General features: G+C 46.6%; 1 protein-coding gene across 4 annotated transcripts in view; it reads right to left on the minus strand.

Moving 5' to 3' along the window:
- Nucleotides 1–81: 81 nt before the first annotated feature.
- Nucleotides 82–18217, minus strand: part of RFX1 (regulatory factor X1) — a 50046-nt gene continuing 31910 nt past the window's right edge. For all 4 annotated transcript variants that reach the window (XM_080988065.1, XM_080988067.1, XM_080988064.1 and 1 more), the window contains 12 exons: nucleotides 16225–16406; nucleotides 15477–15596; nucleotides 14859–14974; nucleotides 14130–14248; nucleotides 11687–11796; nucleotides 10510–10661; nucleotides 10089–10186; nucleotides 9617–9766; nucleotides 8290–8498; nucleotides 7794–7947; nucleotides 6985–7030; nucleotides 82–5368 (listed from right to left, as the gene is read on the minus strand). In XM_080988065.1, the coding sequence (XP_080844191.1) occupies nucleotides 5202–5368; nucleotides 6985–7030; nucleotides 7794–7947; nucleotides 8290–8498; nucleotides 9617–9766; nucleotides 10089–10186; nucleotides 10510–10661; nucleotides 11687–11796; nucleotides 14130–14248; nucleotides 14859–14974; nucleotides 15477–15596; nucleotides 16225–16406 (1623 nt within the window). In that variant the 3' untranslated portion in view covers nucleotides 82–5201. The remainder of the gene's footprint in view (nucleotides 5369–6984; nucleotides 7031–7793; nucleotides 7948–8289; nucleotides 8499–9616; nucleotides 9767–10088; nucleotides 10187–10509; nucleotides 10662–11686; nucleotides 11797–14129; nucleotides 14249–14858; nucleotides 14975–15476; nucleotides 15597–16224; nucleotides 16407–18217) is intronic.

The following is an 18217-nucleotide window of genomic DNA, read 5'->3' on the forward strand; positions in this document are numbered from 1 at the left end:
GTTGTCCTCCTCTTAGTTTAGTATAGCTGGACTAAAAGTGAAGGTAAAATTTTATTTTGGTAAGAGTAAGCAAGCAGCATCCTAGGCAAAGAACACGGCTGAATTTATTTCTTAAGAAAGAACTACAAAAGGTAGAAAACAGCTTTTTCACTCCAGACTACACACACGTACATCATCTGACCACAGGCACTGCCCATCTCATGGACCCAGGACACCTACAAAGCTCTTCAAACTCCACTTGAAGTCTATAGTGCAGCTAAAGCTGCTGCTGCACAAAAGATTGACACAAAATATATATTTTATACAATATGTAGATTTGCAATAAACATCTATATCACAGGTTTAAAACACTGGAAAATTGAACAAATAAGGCCATGATGGTTGAAAAACCCAAAAATATCAAGTAATTTATCTTCACCAATCTCACAATATTTAGGTGGTTTTTAGAACAAGAATTAGTAATTACATATAAAAGCACAGATATTTTTTTTCTGTTTAAAACTAGAATATCTAATATTCAGTTACAAACCAGAAGAGTGATTACTTTCTTTAGAGTAGGAAGTAACCAAACCTGTTTGCTTAGTTACTAGCACAGAGGGAACAGAGGACTGGTTTCTTTTAAAAAGTGAATGCGGTGTTCTCATCTAGCAAGTATTTCTGCAGTCTGGAGCATCCAGACTGAGTTGAACCTGCTGATTGATAACTCTCCTTAGCTGCTCTGCAGCTAATCTTGGTGGACAGAGAGAATCTTGGTTCAGAGGGAATGGGTGTTGGCTTTGTGTAAGGCAGCAACTGAATAAAAAGGTAAGCTCATTCATGTTGTTGAGTCCTGCGTGATTGGTAGATCCAGCGTTCTGCACAGTTCAAAGAGGGGAATAGCTAGCTTACAGAAGCAAGGTTTTTGCAAACAACATGATCCATTTTCCATATCAAAGTTAGGACTTTTCTAAAGCTAAAGCCAATCTGCATACATTTCAGAGAGCAAGAACTAGGGGAATGCTGGAACAGATGAGTCTCATTACTTGGAACCTTGATTTACAGCCTGTCCCTTCCTTTCAGATCACTGGTTTATATGCCTGATGGGAGTACGAACCTTTCATCTCTGATGGGCGTATCTTGCTTTGTCAGGTGTGTGGGTATGTTCACATGCCTGACAGTGAAGTTAATCAGCATGCATAACCAGAAACATTTGAACACACTGCTTTGCTGTGAATTGTTAGTAAAAGCAGCAGAAGAGGCAGGTATGATAAATAAGGTGCTTCTCTGACAGGGCAAGTGCTTATTTCTGCAAAGTGGGAAATGGCTATGAAGCCTCTGGTAAGGAAAGAAATATGCCTCTATCACCTGCATCCTACTTGCTGTAGTTCAAAATAATGAAGAGGTGCTTTGTGCAAATATCTCCCTTCAAGGTAGCATTCTGCTACAGGAGCAAAGCAAAAGTTTTGGCACCTGTGTTTTTCCTCTAGTCAGTCACTTCAAGGAGAAATTTGCTGGCCCACAAGCTGGGCAACTCTCTTAAGTAGCCCTTCTCTAGACTAGACTGACTGATTGCACTTTAATTGGGACTACAGAGGGGGGGGGGTAAGTTCCTATTTAGCACACTATGCACTTGCTTTGCTGCAACAACTGCAGAGGGGATATCTCGCTAGAAGGACCAGAAAGCCTGCCTATAATCCCGGTACTTGTAAAACCCATGTGCCGCTAAGCAAGCTGGCACATTTACATGATGGGGGTGATACGGAGGTGCTGTGCTCTAGGTAATTACAGCAGCTTAATATAGTTGGGTGCAGCTAAGAGCAGCCACCAGCCTATTTGGCTGAGGTTGGGGATACAATGGTAGTGGCTAGAACAATGGGATTCTCTGGTTTCTGCTGTGAGGCAGGTAGCTTCAGTTAGTCTATTTTACATGGAGAATTTGGACAAACCAGAAAAGAGAAGAACCGGAAAGCACTGGCGGAGGAAGAGGAGTGTGGGGGGAGCGCACCACCCCTGGCAGCGCAATCTCAGTGGGGTGCCATCGTGACTCTGCCCCCACCCCGCGCTGGGCGCCATGCTCCCGGGATGTGCGCCAGCCCCGCCCCCACCTGGTCTCCACCCCCACCTCCCCGGTGCCGGAGAATAAAGCGCCACCACTGCCTGAAAGCCTCAAATCTCAGTCTTACTGGACTACCAACTATTATTATTAATTAATTAAATTCCTATGCCACCCTTTATGAGCACCTTTATATGACGACGAGGGTTAAAAGATTTACATGAAGTATCTATTGGTAAGGAGAAAGGTTTCAAGGAGCTGAGGGACTACAAGGATGGTCCTGAGAGTTTCCTCCTCGACCACTTGCTTTGGTGCACATCCCTAACTTAAAGGCCCACAGATCTTTCCTTTTGCTACCCTAGGTAGAGGTGTTTTATAGGAAACAGGAGTGCAGCATCAACCACTATGATTTGGATTCCTGGAGTGGGCGATGCTAGTGCCTGAACAAGTCTATGCTGAAAGCCAGCAATGAGCAAAATGTTTGTTGAATCCCACCTTCCAGACCCGGGTAGGTCAACACACAAAGATAACGAACAGCAGCTACACCTTTCCTGGACACAGTCTTCATGCCTTGTTACAAGCAGCTGTAATGGGTAAGGACAAACCCACTGTTGTAAGCTCTGAGCCTAGGCACTCTTCAAACTACTGCTTGTAAGGGGAGGAAGAAGCTAGCATTTACAATTGGAGATAGTTCTGCAGTGATCTCTACCCACCCAAGTACTTCAGTTTGCTTTCCCTTTGACCTTTCCTATCACAGGACCAGTGTAATCAAGTAGGTTGCATCCACATGATTACCATCCAAATTTTGTACCCTAATAATGCTGCAATGTGGCTGATGGTGGGCTGTTAGCGTGGATATAGGCTTAGATAAAAGCATACTCTGTACCACAGTTCCATTGGTTATAGTAGCTCCTACACTGAATCCCACCTGACTGCAGTGTATCAAGCAGGCTTTGGCCTTCAAGCACTCACAAGAGGACTGACTAACCCTATCCTATGCATTGTGACAGCCGTAATAAAACCATAAGTGGAATCAATGTATCCAGACCCTGTTACTTGGTTAATGGAAGGTCTTCCCCACCCCGCCCTCCACACCTGCAAAAGCTAAGTATTTGTCTGCCACTGTTGATTGCATTGAAAAGCTAGCCTTGCATAATGGTCAGACGCTTAACACAGACAGGTGAGTTAGCCATGTCTGGCAGAAGGCGGTACTGCTTATGCCACCATTTTGCATGCCGAGAAGCCCAACACTGGAAAGTTTTATAATTAGTGCAGCTAATTATCTGGCGTGGCTGAAATGCGACAACATTTTGTCACAGCTGTACCAGGAGTCCAGTGCAAAGGACACTGACTCAAAGATCCTACTAGTACTGCATCCCATTCCTACTCAAGACACTAAAGCAGGGATGGGGGAACCTTTGGCTCTCCAGATGCCGCTGAACTTCCATCAGCCCCAGATAGCATAGCCAGAGGTCAGAGATGATGGGGGTTCAGAGTCCAACATCTCAAAGGCCACATTCCCCATCCCTGATTTAAAGAGAACACTTAGCCTGACTTTGGGTTAACAACAGGTAGGGCTTCCTGACTTGTCACAACGGATAATCAAATCTGCCCAGAGAAAAATTTCTGGCCAGTCACCAGCAGCAGCACCAATCAGCTTAAAACTGCATACAATAAAGCTAATCAGGAACAGTAAAGCATCTGAGAACACAGCTGCTTCATGCCTTCTCTGCACCCAAATGTAGCAGCAGGAGTACAGAAGGGGTAGAATCCAAAGAGTTTTGCAGTGAGAGTTCAATTGCATGTTAGGAAAGAAATATCTGTAAATTCAGACATGCTTACTGAGAATGAAAAAGGGGGGCAGGGCGGAAATCAAGCTAAGCAATGGGTTGGTTGGTTGGATGGAAGGAGTTGTTCAGAGCAATAAGCCCTGGACAACTTCTAAGCAGCTGGAGAATGAGAATTAGTTGTATTAAAAACCAGAAATTGTCAGGCATAGAGCCAGGGCCACCCACTGTGGACCGTAATACTGCAGCGTTGCAGCTCCTCTTCTAATGAGACCCTGCCTGCTGCAAGGAGTCTGCAGGCAGTTAAGGTCTGACTGGGCTACAAAGACAGTACAGCATGTGGTGCATGCCCACACATGCATGTGGTCATTAGGCACATGTCCGTGGCAAATGGGAGCTTGGATACCATTGTGACAGTACAGGTACATGCTGCCCTCTTCAAAGTATCATCTCACACATCCATTAGCTTGAGGCAGTCCTAAGTCCAGTAGCACACACCACACTTGAGAAAACCCATTGTTGCATTTAGCCACTGTCCTAGAACACAGGAAAGAGTAACCCAGGATCCATGTTGAAGCTATGGGATGAATACAGCACAGCACCTCACCCCAAAACAGGCACAATTCTTGTTGCTGGGAGTTCTAAACCCAAGCACTGACCACTCCTCAAGTTCCTTGATGCTCAAACCATGAGCCCAACAGCCTCCAGAAGTACAAAACTAAGGCAGATGCCCAGGAACAACAGAAACTCCCAGGCAGACACAGGAAAAGTTCCCCATCATCTAGTGACATTCAGCCTGATCTGAGGAAGCAGCTGGAGTGCCACTTCCCAGGCAGCCATCTCTGTGACTCATCTGGCTACCCATATAAAGAAACGTAGGGTTACTAGATACTGTGCATAGCCTAGTCCTTGCCAAGAGACAGTAATGGCTAGACCCCAGGTGAACCTACCCCAGTTTAATAACTGAATAGCACTCACTGCTCTGGGAGCGGAGACCGTGGGGGCTGGGACTTGTGCCTGGGCAAGCACCCCCTCCAACTGACAGTGGAAAGCAGCCATGGATGAGGGGCATGCGGCAGAAGGGCTAAGCCAACTTCCAGGGAACCCAGGTTATCAGAGCAGCAGCTGGAATGAGGCAGAAACCAGCCCCTTCAGTGCTGCTAGGGGCTGGGAAGGCTGTTGGGGTGAGTGCTCCTAACTGGGGGCTTGCTTGGGCTACACTGGGCTACAGGTGAGACGGAGAGGTGTGAAATGAAAGCGCGTTGCATACCACTTGGAGATAGGGAACAGCTCATCTTTATCGCAGGGCAGCGCAACGCAGCGCAAGGTGCATCCTGGCCTCCTGCCGGCCACTTGGCAGTCAGTCCCTCCTGTGCTGCTTTTTAACTGGAGGGCAGTGCTTGTACAAAGATGCCCCGGGAGTCTGTCCGTGCCAGCTTCGAAGGTGGCTCCATAGACTCTGCTGTTAAGCTGCTGGACTCGTTGGAGCTGAGAGATAATTCTTGGGGCATTTCTTCATCACTCTCGTCTTCCTCTTCCTCTTCCTCATCTGATTTAGAAAGAGAGATGGTTACAGCAATCCTGAGACTTGCAGCCTGATTGAAAGAACCTGAGGACTGATATAATGCAAGAACCAGCCTATTTTGTCCCCTCAATCCTCGGAGATGTCTTTTCCAAACCACAGCCTGGGTACCCCCTCAAGTCCAGCTGACAAAGAACAGCAGGGAACTAGACAGTCATCAGCTATCAACTTGGAAGCCTAAGTAAAATCCACCTATTAGCCATGACATCTAAATAGAGCCTCCATGCTCAGAGGTGAAATATTAATATAAATATCACCTACCAACAGTTAAGGCCCATCACCTACTTGCCTTTTATAAGAGTTTCTGAGAGGCACCTGGAAGGCTCCATTCAAGATATAATGCTGGATTAGACCTTCAGTCTTATCCAGCAAATGTAAAAGGTCTTAAATACTTATATTAAAGTGTTTGTTGCTACCACTGACTCCTTCCTTTGCCCAAGTCTTCTTCCTCAGGCCAGAGAACTTGGGGACAGGGGAGAGTATTGTACTGCCTGTGGGAAGACTGCAAACGGGACTTTAGCACAGCAACACACTCTCTACCAGTGATTCCCAGCAGCTGGTATTTTGCTAGCAACTGGCATTAAATGAACAGGTGATGATGTAAATACACCCTCCACAGCTCCAGGGACAGTTTGTAACACAACCAGTCCCTTCCTGACTGAGCATCCCCTTCCTTCCTTCCTTCCTTCCTTCCTTCCTTCCTTCCTTCCTTCCTTTCTCCCTCTCTCTCTCTTACACGTTTTGTTTGTTTGAGGATCACCTTCCCTCAGGGCTAATTTGTCGAGCACATGCTGCTGAGGCCAGCACCAAAAGTGGATCTTCTGCCACCCACTTTTCTCCTTTTGCCTCTTCTTCCTCACCTAGAAGAATGTTCTTGCCAGGTCTGAACTGAGGACTTACAGAGGGCGTTTTTTTTAAAAAATAGGTCAAGAGCTGCATGTCCCTGCTTCATATCTACAAATTCTTCACTTCTAACCACACACAGGGGATTGCTACCATCTTACAGGTGGGGAAAAATCTGAAGTAAAGAGAATGAAATGGGACCAAGGTCATTTTGAATTCATAGCTTCACTGAGCTTGAAGCCAGCTAATGAGCCCTTGATTTCATTCTGTGTTCTGGTCTTGCATCCAGGAGAGCAGAAAGACCTGTCCAGTACTGTAAGATTCTCCAGAAAAAGAGGGCAGCCACAAGCAAACCAAAGGACAACGCAGTAATCAAACTTGTCTCTTTCTCTCTCTATGTAATTTGTTTTAAACTTTTTAATCTTGTTTTTTAAATGGGTCTGAGCCCCCGCCCCCATGAAGGGTGGTTAATAAATCCAAAGTCATAATGATGTATGGTTTAGAAAGCCGACATGATTCAGAGCTGAAAAATCTGGGCTCCAATGCTGGCTTAGTTCTTGAATTCAGTGAATAGCCTCAGGTAACCTCCCTCCTTCAGTTTCTCTTTCATACTAGACAAATGGGAAGAGCACTACCGCCTCACACATTGTAAGTGGGAGGGAGAGTAATGGCCCCAAAGTCTCTAACATCTACCACTGACAAAGCCTAAGCATTTGGCCTCCCGAGGGGCTGGGCGATACCTTTATCCGGATCCAAGGGGTTCAAGGAGCTCGTCAGGTTTGCAAACTTAAAAAGAAACAAAGAAAACACACATAAGGATCTTCCCACATTATAGACTACTCTGCCTGTAGCCTAATGCTACCTCACACAGCCCTTCTATGCTGGTGGGCCCTGCTCTTTTTCTCAGGCAGAGATCTGGGATAGGGGGAGAAGCAGTCCAGAGACCCACCCCCCTCTCCAGAACATGGCAATGAACTCTCTGTGGCCTAAAAATTGGAGGTGGTGGTGGGGCACTTCTTGTTTGCATTTCACTGATTTCTTGACCTCCACACAAGCATCTACCAGCTAACGGAACATGGATGGTAATTCTTGGATTAGGCACGGCTCCACACTCACTGGTAAGCACTGGGCAAGCGAAAGTGTCTCATGCTAGTGTGCGGAACTTTTAAGACCACAGTCTTAAACTAAACATGTTGGGCTCTGTATACAAACAGAGGCACAGATTCAACATTTCTGTAGCTCAGAACTAGAGCACATACAAAAGGGCCAAGATTTAATCCCTGACCTGCCCAGTTAGCAGAATCTTAAGATTGGGTTGGAAGAGGAGACTAGAGATTCATAAAAATTACAACCAGAGAGGCATTATCGACCAAGATGGATCAATGATTTGACAAATATAAGGCAGCTTCATATGTCCAAAAGCTCCCTGGTGTCAACAGGGGGGAAGATTCTTGATTCTGACATCCCAGCCAAGGGCATGTCAATCAGAATGATTCTAGCTCTTTAAGCAAGATTTTCCAACCTCAAGTCCAAAGCCCATAAAACCTACCTCTCCCATGACAGCAATGGGAGTCTCTCCCTTGGCCTGGGCCACACGGTGCTCTATCAGGTAGTACATGTACTCATCATAGAGGAGGCGGATGAGATGGAAGGAGCCAAAACTGGCTGCGCTCCGCAGGGTCAGATCCCGAATCACCATAGAGCTGGAGAAAGAAGGAACCCAATGCTGCAGTTACCATGCAGGCAGCAGGGAAGGACTTTGCAGTGCCCTGTGTGAGGCCAACCCCCCCCCCCATATCTTCCATTCTGTGTGTGCACTACGCCATAGTTGCAACGCACTGAGCACCCCCCCCCTCGGCTCGGCACCCAGTGCAGGAGAATCAGTTGCAGGGCCCTAAATCTGCATCTGCAGGCAGCATCACAAGGCACGTAAACCACCCTGTTTCACAGGCATGGCTAAACAGCAGGGGGGGGGGGAGTCTATGGCTGAGCCGGGTGTGAGCCCAAAACCAAGCCCAACACTCTGCTTCTCACCTTCTACTTACCTGTAGAAGGACCACTTGAGGAGGAAGAGTTTGGCGGCTTTGGGGAAGCTGGGGCTGCCATGGTAGGGCTTCAGGACCTGGCTGACCACGCCATCCAGCCACACGGCCCACTGTTCCAGAGAGTTCTGCTGCTGCAGAGTCATCTTAAAGTCCTGCTCAAGGCGCTCCACCACACGATTCTCGCACCGACATACCCATGAGGCCTGCTCCTGCGGAGCAGCAAGAGGAGGAAGAAAGGCGTCTCCAGTGGGGTTTCTCTTCTCCCATTGGGTAAGCCAATGACCCACTCTGAAGCTACTTAAATGAACTGTAGAATCAAAGTGGCCAGGGAAATCGGGTACCATGGAGTCTCAAATGCCAACAAAATACCGTCAATGGCTATGAAGGCAAATCCCTCGTAATGGATGGGATGAAAAAGAGCTCCAGACGGCCCACAGAGTCCAGACTGCCCAAAGAATCTGCCATTGGAGGGGGAGGGGGAGCAGTTTGCAGCAAGGGAGCTGGCTTGCTTGTGCCCACCTAAAATCATCACAGTTTTACCCAGATAATTTCACTGTCCCACTAAGTCATCACTGGGCACCCAACTAAAAAGATACATTCATTGCTAGAATTAATCAGCATACTTTTTCACAAGTAATAATTATCTTCTGGAACTCACAATCACAGGATGTGGTGGTCACTAGTTTAGGGCCAAGTTGCAGTAATGCCTAGTTCAGGGAATTGTTGGACTCCCAATTCCCATCAGTGCCAGCTAGCACGACCAATGGTCAGGGATGCTGGGCATTGTAGTTTAGCAGCATCTGAAGCACAAGTACCCCATCCCTACTCCAGTTATATGAATACAAATGTGCTGTTAAGTGGGGGGCAGGGGAGAGAATCTGAAGCAAAGAAGTGGGGTAAGGATGAAGCAGCACAAAGAAAAAGGGGCGTCAGCACTGCATTCATGCGTATGTGCAACATCTAAAAGGCTTTTAAACATATTCAATAAGAACAGGTCCATCAACAGCCATTAGCCATCAAACGGAAATCAACTATCCTCCAAGGACCAAATTCTGGGAACAATCCATAGGAAGGGTCCTTCTTTTTGTGTCCTACCTGTGAGCTCCCAGTGCACATGTGCCACTATGAGTAAGTCCTATGTTGAATCAGATGGGCCTAGCAAATAAGCTGTAAGGCCTGTGTCTGACACAACTCTTATTTTGACCACTCCAAATGCCAAATAAGGCTTTGGGGTTAAATGAGACCAGTCAATAGGAAGATCATTTGCAGCTCCTGGATTCAAGATGGGAGTGGAAGAAAACAGTGGCAGAAGTGTGGAGGTTGTTACCTGGACATTAGTAAAATCCACCCTGTTGAGATCACTCAGCATCTGATTGATTTGGGCAGTGTTCTGTAAAACAGCCCGGGCAGCCTGGGCAAGGTGGTTCAAGGAGGTGTAACGCCGCAGCGTCTGGGCAAAGGCACTTGCTGCTGCAACCTGAGAGACAAAACACAGTAACACATATTTCCCACCAGCCACAAACTGAGGAGAGCTAGGAGTTTGTTCTGCTGCCACCCCCACTAGGAAGCGGGGTGGGGGAGGAGGGGCTCCAACTGCTGAAAAGAGCCAACTGTGGCATCAAGTTCTGGTCACTGGTGCAGAGGCAGAAAACCTCACCCAATGTGACTTGGTAGTTGTATACTGATCTGCCGCAACACAGACTGAAGGCTCCAGAGAGCACCGCCTTAAGACCTCCTAGTCTCAGAAAAATGGGAAGCCAAGACCAACGGCACCCCACAACTTCCCACGTCTGGCTCACCTTAACGCGGACCATCTCTTCTGGAATATTCATCATGGCATTTGTCAGCCAGCTCTCCAAACTTTTTGCAAAATTTCGGATTGCTTGCGTCAAGGCACCTGGGGAAGGATGTAACATTAGAATGGCCGGTTTCAAGATGGTTGACAGTCCTCTCTTCATGGGGGTAGTAGAGAATAAGTCCAAGGGCAACATGGCACTGAGGGGGTGGCTTAAATGCCTCCACCTCAGGCCAAAGAGGCTTCCTACCCAAACCTGCACATGAGGCCGATCACCCAGCCCACTATGGAACAAGGCAGGAGCATCTGGCAGAGCCCCACCAGCAGCTGAAGCATCCTGATTTCAGCATTGGTATTGGCTGTGGCCCTAGGCTTGGGATAGTCTGTTGCAGGCCTCGGATATGAGCTGGGCAGGATGAGCTTACTCGGAATGGGCCGGAGCACTTCTGGAATCAGGACCTCTACCAGCCCCTGGTACAGCAAGTTGTCACAGTCCTTCGTCCATTTGAGGACAGGCTCGTACTTGGACAGTGTCACCAAGCAGCTCTTTGGGAGACGCTTCTCTGCTTCGTCTTGACTAAATATGAAACACAGACACCTGGTTAAAGAGCACCATCACCAAGCCACAACTCAGATTATCAAGACCCATCAGCTATGCCAGCAGCCCTTGCCTAGGAACAGCAAATAGATTTTGGATACTAGATGTTTAAGGGCCTGCGGGGAAAAGGTGGAGATAAGATGCTAGGCAGTTATGATGGTAAAACAACTTCCTATTTTGGTTCCCCTGCAAAGGTTCATATTTCCTCTGTTATAAGAAGTTCATTAACAAGTTGTTATTCTTCCCCCTATCAGTTTCATTTTCCGCCTGTCCCATTTACAACCCCTGCATTTAGCCTTTATATCCTAATGTGGCCATGCCAGCCAAGTCCTCTGTCAGCCTGAATCAACAGGCCTGCAGGGCAGTGAACTGCTCCATTCATTTTGATACAGAAGCAGATTCTGTATTAAAGGAGCCTACAGACTATACTCAAGAGATGCTGGGGAAAATAATCTGAGTACTGGTGGCAGAGGAAGATGCAGGGAACTTGAGGAGAAGCTGATACAGGAATGGAATGTTAATTCAGCAAAGTCTGCGAATGCCTAGATTAAATCAAAACTGGTGGGAGTTTTTTTTACTGTTGTTCTACTCCCATAGGCATATATGCCTAACTCTCCACTGAGTGCTGGGCTGACTATAAGCTGCAAGCCCTTGCTGCCTAGTGGCATCTGTGCCTCAGGCTGGCTACCCGTGGTAAGTGTGATATCCTTCTTAAAGGGATGAGAAAAGACATTACAGCACTGAAGTGCTATATAGCAGGGGAAACATGGAAGTGATTTTGTTGCTCAAACAGTTGAGAAATGCACCCAGACCTGGATCATGGAGACAGTAGCCTGTCCTTAGTCCTCAGTAGTCTGATGCACTTCTTAGCAAAAAGCCAATCCCATGTACTTTTCAACAGAAGTCACTGTCACCAGAAATGACAGCCTCTGCGTCATAAATTTGCAAAGCACCCCACAGCATGTAGTTCATTTTTATATAAATGCCAAAAAACAAAGACTCACATATCGATGGGGGTGGCTTCACTGGGCTGGTTCAAATTGTACCTCCAAAAAGTCTTCCAGAGTGTCTCCACCAGTGTGAATTGCAAGTTTACCATCACATCAACAATGGCCTGAGGAAGAGAAGTAGTTGTATGATTTAATTCTAGACCTGCCAGGCAGGAACAGAGATAGCAGGATCCTCCCTGCTAAATTACCGCATTTTTCGCTCTATAAGACGCACCAGACCACAAGACGCACCTAGTTTTTGGAGGAGGAAAACAAGGAAAAAAAATATTCTGAATCTCAGAAGCCGAACAACAAGAGGGATCGCTGCACAGCGAAAGCAGCAATCCCTCTTGCTGTTCTGGCTTCTGGGATAGCTGCGCAGCCTGCATTTGCTCCATAAGACGCACACACATTTCCCTTTACTTTTTAGGAGGAAAAAAGTGAGTCTTATAGAGCAAAAAATACGGTAATTTGTTCCTATCAACAAGATGATAGGCTGCCTTTAAAGAGTCAACCCAGTAGTCCAGCACATTCTGTCATTTCTGAATTCAAAGCCAATACTCTGCTAATACTCAAGCAGAATATTTCAGAGAGCAGATAGAACATAAAGGCTGCTCGGGTGGGGTTCATGGACAGACTCAATACAAATTATTTCATATTGAAGCAAAACTCTAATTATTCCATCTGTGCCATGCAAACTGAGTACCTGCCTGCAAGGTGTGCTGCCTGACTTGCTTTCCCCCAGTGACTAAATCACATTAATTTCAGTTGTTCACTCATGTATGGTAACCCTACTTTGAGCAAGTGTTTCTTCAGTCTCACAACAGATGTCCCTCAATCTGAAATGTGTGTATGTCCACTCTCAACTTCACACATACAGGCTCGAGCACTAAAAAACTAATGCTACAATAAATTCATTAATCTTTAAGAAATATATGCAGATGGCAAGATGCTTCTGAATTCCATGATGCTTCTTGTAGTTAAACATCTGCACAAATGCTGCAGCTAGAACAGACCATTCACCAGCACATAGCTTAGGTGCTTAAAAGCTTCCTCTGAATAAAAATAAACAAACAAATAAAAAATTTGCATGGGCTGTCCATTTGCTACCAGGCGAAGTTCAAGACTCTTCTTTTAATTTACAAGGGCTTAACAACTTGGGCTCCGGATACGTTAAGGACTACCTTACTCCTTATATCCCTGCCCAATCACAGAGGTCTTGAGGTGAATCACAGTCAGTGGTCCCCCATGACTCCGATATTCAGCTTGTATACCAGGATCCAAGCATTTAGTATTGTGGGCACAATGATGTGGAACTTCCTCCCAACTGAGATCAGACAGCCCCCCCCCCCCCCCTGTTGAATTTCTGGTACATGGGTGGGGCAGACCTTTCTACTTCACTAGGAATCTTAAGTAAGTTTTCTGATGTTGTCGCTCATTTTAATTGATTTTATCTTTATTGTTTCTGTATAACTGTATAACACTGTATAACACTTAGAGAATACAGGGTTAAGCATATACCCATATAAATAGTTGAAATAAAAAAAATTTTAAAAATCAGCTCAAGCTGACTGTTTAAAAAACTAAGATCCTAAAAACAAGGCACACAACTATTTTGTGGAAACTCTCTCAGGGATGAAACCCCTTCAAGGGTGAGTTAATACAATCAGCCTGAGCAACAGGTGTATCACCTCCAAAACAAGTTATGAGAATAACAATGCCTGAGATTTTCAAAAGTTCAGGCAACTGAATGGCAAAAAAGTCCGCCACAGATTACTGGATCAGGGGCATCACGTAATGAGTTTAGAACAGGCAAAGCTGTGGCAGCAGTATAACTGACCTGCAAGGCAGTCTAGAAATGTTTAATAAAATGAAACAATTAAAAGAGGACAACTCAGAAGAAAAATTCAAAAGGGGTTAAGTTGGCCTGGTTCTGCTTCCACTGACATGGCTTTGCCTAGAAGTAGCCAGAGCAATGCCAGGCCTACAAGCAAGCATGTGGGGCTGCAGAGGGTGGTCCATTTGATGCACACCTGCCTGGGAGGCACATTAGCCTGCTACTTTCCAACTGCATCCAGTGGGCTGTAGCACAGGAGTGGGGAACCTTTTTTAGCCCATTAGGGCTGCAGTCCCTCATGGGCAACCTTCCCTGCCACTAGCGGGCAGGTTGAGAGGGAGGAAATGTGGAAGGGGAGTGCGTTCCAAGGCAAAAGTAGGTTATACTGTGGGCTACACTCCAGTCACACAGAAGCTGTTTGTACAATCCACCCGCTTACCCTGCAAACACACCCATCACTCCACCCTCTCTGGAGGCAAGCAAGAGGCACTGCCATAGTTCAGGGGTACATTCCATCCAAGCAAGAACATTCAAGGCGGGTATGGAGCAGGGCCAGGAAAGGAACCGGAGGCGCTCCACCCCTGCCTAGATTTCCCTTTCCAATGTGCTCTCCTGATGTACCTCGCAATGCTCTCGATAGAGCGACTGGAAAGACTTCACATCTTCGGCTCCAATGCCCTCAGGGAGGGACTTCCCTTGTAGGTCTATCTCTGCAAAGTCAGGCAGGCTGCGAGAGGCATCTGTGTGGAGGAGAGAGACATCAGCCCTCCAAGCCCAACCCTGGGTCCCAGGGAGCAGCCCCACCTTGACACTGTCTGCTGAAGTTTGATCGAAAAGGTGGTGGTTTATCTGCTTCAGGATCTATAGCTTCTCAGGGGACTGGGGAGTTGTGTTTCCATGGCCCACTCTATCCTTGGCCACAAGGGCGAGACTGCCAGCACTGAAGCCACACAGACCTGCTTCAAATGTAACATGGACACAAAATGGTTGTCGCCCAAAAATAATTCCTTGTAGTGAGGACTCCGTGCAGGGGTTATGGTAATGCATGCAAAGAACTTCACACATACAGTGAAAAAATCTCATTCCAGTACTGCATTTCCTGGGACATGGAAGTTCTCCGCAATACTTGGCTCTGAGATGGTGTTCCTACCACACAGACACTGTCTAAGGTATCAAACAAGTCACATCAGGCACGGCACGACAGAATCTCCACCAAAAAAGTCATTTTCTGTGAGCCAGGTGGTTAAACATGGAACCCTAACAACTGCACGTAGAAGCTTGTGTCGCATGTCCTCTGCTTCCATCTCAAAGACCACACTCTGCCATGTGCAAAAGAGTGGCCCTCCTTACCCAGGAATTGCTGGTACTGTTGTACTTGGGCACTGATGTCAGACAGCCCCGAGGCTTGCTGCTGCCCGACAGCCACTCCATTGGTCATGCCTTCCATCTTCTGAATGGGTTTGAGCCTATAAGGCAGAACAACTTGGAGTCAGCCCACAACACATCACAGTAACACCAATAGCATCTGCCTATGTCAAGAGCATGGGATACAGAGAGAAAAGGGTTGCCTCAGATTCTGTTATGGAAAAATCTTCAGCAGATAACGCTTCAAAACATTTCAAGGTCCTGATGCCACTTTCCACACTAGGGAGAACTTCAAGAATATCTATCTCACCAAAGAAGTTCCTCAGTTCCAAGAGGATAATAGCACTACAAGGGTCCACAGTTTTGGGGACCTGCATACAACACTCTACTCTTTCATATAATGCTTGGGCTATATGGTCCTTGGTTTGCCTTGCTGATATGTACACTTTGCAACTGTAATAATATTTTGTATATGCCAGGGTTTCAGTCCTGACTTCCTCCCAGCCCTACCTGAAGATGCCAGAAATTGATGCTCAGACCTTCTGCTTGCTAAGGATGTGCTCTGCTACTAAACTACGGTCCTTCCCCTGCACTATTGCCTACCTTTGCTTCTGAGAAAAGGGCTGTTGCCTCATGGCCAAGTGTTGCTGATCCTCCATGAGCCGCAGCAACGGGGAGTTAGCTTTGATGCGTAGCCCGTAGTAGTGGTATTTGGAGTTTCCTCTGAAAGAAAAGTGAAGTGGGAAAACATAAGCCTCCATATAAACAAACCCCTTGGACCACAACAAAAGGTACACCACCAGACACAGAGAGATGTTATCAAGGTACCCTTAGGTACATAACAGGCCAAATTCAACTAACCAGTGCCACTAGTGAAAGCCCACGCAAGAACTTCGGCTGGCGCAATGGGACTTTTCTTACCTCTCCTCCCCGTATGTACTACTGGTAGTTACCAGGAGGAAGATGTAAATAATAAAAAACGATTTTGCCCATTTGGCCATTACAAAGCTTCACTGGCATGGCGCAAATCAGATCAGTGTGAGTCCAGGCATTAGGCCTCTGCATTAAGAAGCAAGCTCCCTTTTAGGAGACATTTGGTACCTTCCAACTGCTCTGAGAAAGGGTGGGTTTTGTATGTGCCTCTCCCCGCCCTGTACAGCACACCCACACTTCCCCCACGCTCTGCTCAATCTGAGGTTTGTGAATGGGAAACAAGGTGGACTTTAGTGCTGATAGTAATTGTATTCCTGAAGCTCCCGGGGGATGCAGAGATGCTTGGCAGCTTAGGTACCTCACATTTTTACTCTGCGATGCTGCCATGCAGCCCCCGGGGGTTCCATCTTTCATTTACCTGGTTCCAAGCCGGCGTGTGCGAAGTCCCATAAACACTGAGCGGATGAGCTTGCCAAAGGAAGCTGCATTGACTGGCTCCAGTTTCTGCTCCTGGCAATGCAGGAGGTAATGGCAATACAAGGTACTCCGTGGAAGGCTTACACCTTCCGCAGTCTCATAGTTATCCAACAGCCACTGGACCTGCAAAGAAACAGGAATCTAAGTTATGGGCCTTCCAAGCCCTTTTGTTTGCAGTTATTGAAGGGTAGTTCAGGTACTGTCACAATCTCTCTCAATGAATGGTTCGCATGGTGCAACCCATGCTTGGGAGGTTGGCACCATCTTAATAAGCCATGTGAGGGTCCATTCTCTTCCCACTCTCAGGGTCCCAAAATTATACAAGAGAAGGCTGTGTTGATGCCAAAGTCAAACATTTAACACTCCTATATTATTAGGTAAAGGGACCCCTGACCATTAGGTCCAGTTGCAGATGACTCTGGGGTTGCGGAGCTCATCTTGCTTTATTGGCCGAGGAAGCCAGCGTACAGCTTCCAGGTCATGTGGCCAGCATGACTAAGCTACTTCTGGCAAACCAGAGCAGCGCACAGAAACGGTGGTTACCTTCCCGCTGGAGTGGGGGGAGTACCTATTTATCTACTTGCACTTCATGCTTTTGAACTGATAGGTTGGCAGGAGCAGGGACCAAGCAACGGGAGCTCACCCTGTCTCAGGGATTTGAACTGCAAACCTTCTGGTTGGCAAGCCCTAGGCTCTGTGGTTTAACCCACAGCGCCTTCTTTTAAATAAGAACCACGCATCTTTTTACAAGCCTTACACTGAAATCCTATGGAAGCAGTATAGAGACCTGCCATTAGATTCCCCCTCCACACCCCAACTTTCGCAGCCCTGGCCCTACCAACATTGGTGCTCAGAGCTGGCAGGGTAGGACCAAAAGGGGTTTGCAGGTCAGGGCTGGGAGATGACCAGGGAAAGGCATGAATTATGCCAAACCCAGGACTGAATTAGGCCAGTCCAAGAGCTGGAGTACCTCAATCCCATTTCTTTTCCTTCCATTGTTTCCAATGAAGAATTAAGGAATTGTTTCCTGCGAGAACTAATGAATTCTAATGGGTCTAAAGAAACACAGAAGAGAAAGCAGGCACATTTCACAATCTTCAGTTAGATCCACCATGAGGTAAAGAGTGCTTTCGGAAGGCTGGTCTCAGAGAACAAGACCAATGAAGTAGGGAAAGTAGCATCAAGGGCCAGAAAATCTAAGCAAGAGCATCCCCTCTTAACAGGAGACAAAAACCACAAATAAGTTCTCTGTGCAAGCTATATTAACTTATGGCAGAGATGGGGAATCTGTGACCCTCCAGATGTTGATATACTCAAATTCCCATTACCCTCAGCCACCATGGCCAATGATCAGGATGATGGGAGGTGTAGTCCAGTAACATTTGGAAGGACACAGGTTCCCCACCTCTGACTAAGGAAATGAAACACTTCTGTCGATCTACATTGAAGCTGTGCAAGAGGATGGCAAATTGTGCCCTCTGGGTGAAATCTGTCTTGTGTTCCACTCTGCTGCCTTTAATGACATCCAAACATGCTACTTTCCCTCATGATAGGGCTGTCTTGGGTGGTATCTTTTACTGAACAAGCTTCTGGTTCATCGTTCACTAGAATGATCAAAGCTATTGTTTTCCTTTGAGTCTCAAAAGCATTATGAATTACTTCATACTTTCACATGCCTACCGTAATACAAATGTTCAAAGCACTTTTAAAAGATATAAAATGATTCCATCAGAAAGAGCCCCAGGCCTATCAAATAAATAATAATAATAATAATAATAATAATAATAATAATAATTTTATCCCATCGCAGCAATGTCCTCTTGGAAGGGCAAAAGAACACTGAACAGAGGAACATGCATAAGTGTTTAATTCTCTAAGTCATTGGTTTTCAGACTTGCTACCTTCAAAGGACATTTTCCATATCAACTTGTCCA

The sequence above is a fragment of the Podarcis pityusensis genome (assembly GCF_964106645.2).
Source record: "Podarcis pityusensis genome assembly, chromosome: 17".
NCBI classification, from domain to species: Eukaryota; Metazoa; Chordata; class Lepidosauria; order Squamata; family Lacertidae; genus Podarcis; species Podarcis pityusensis.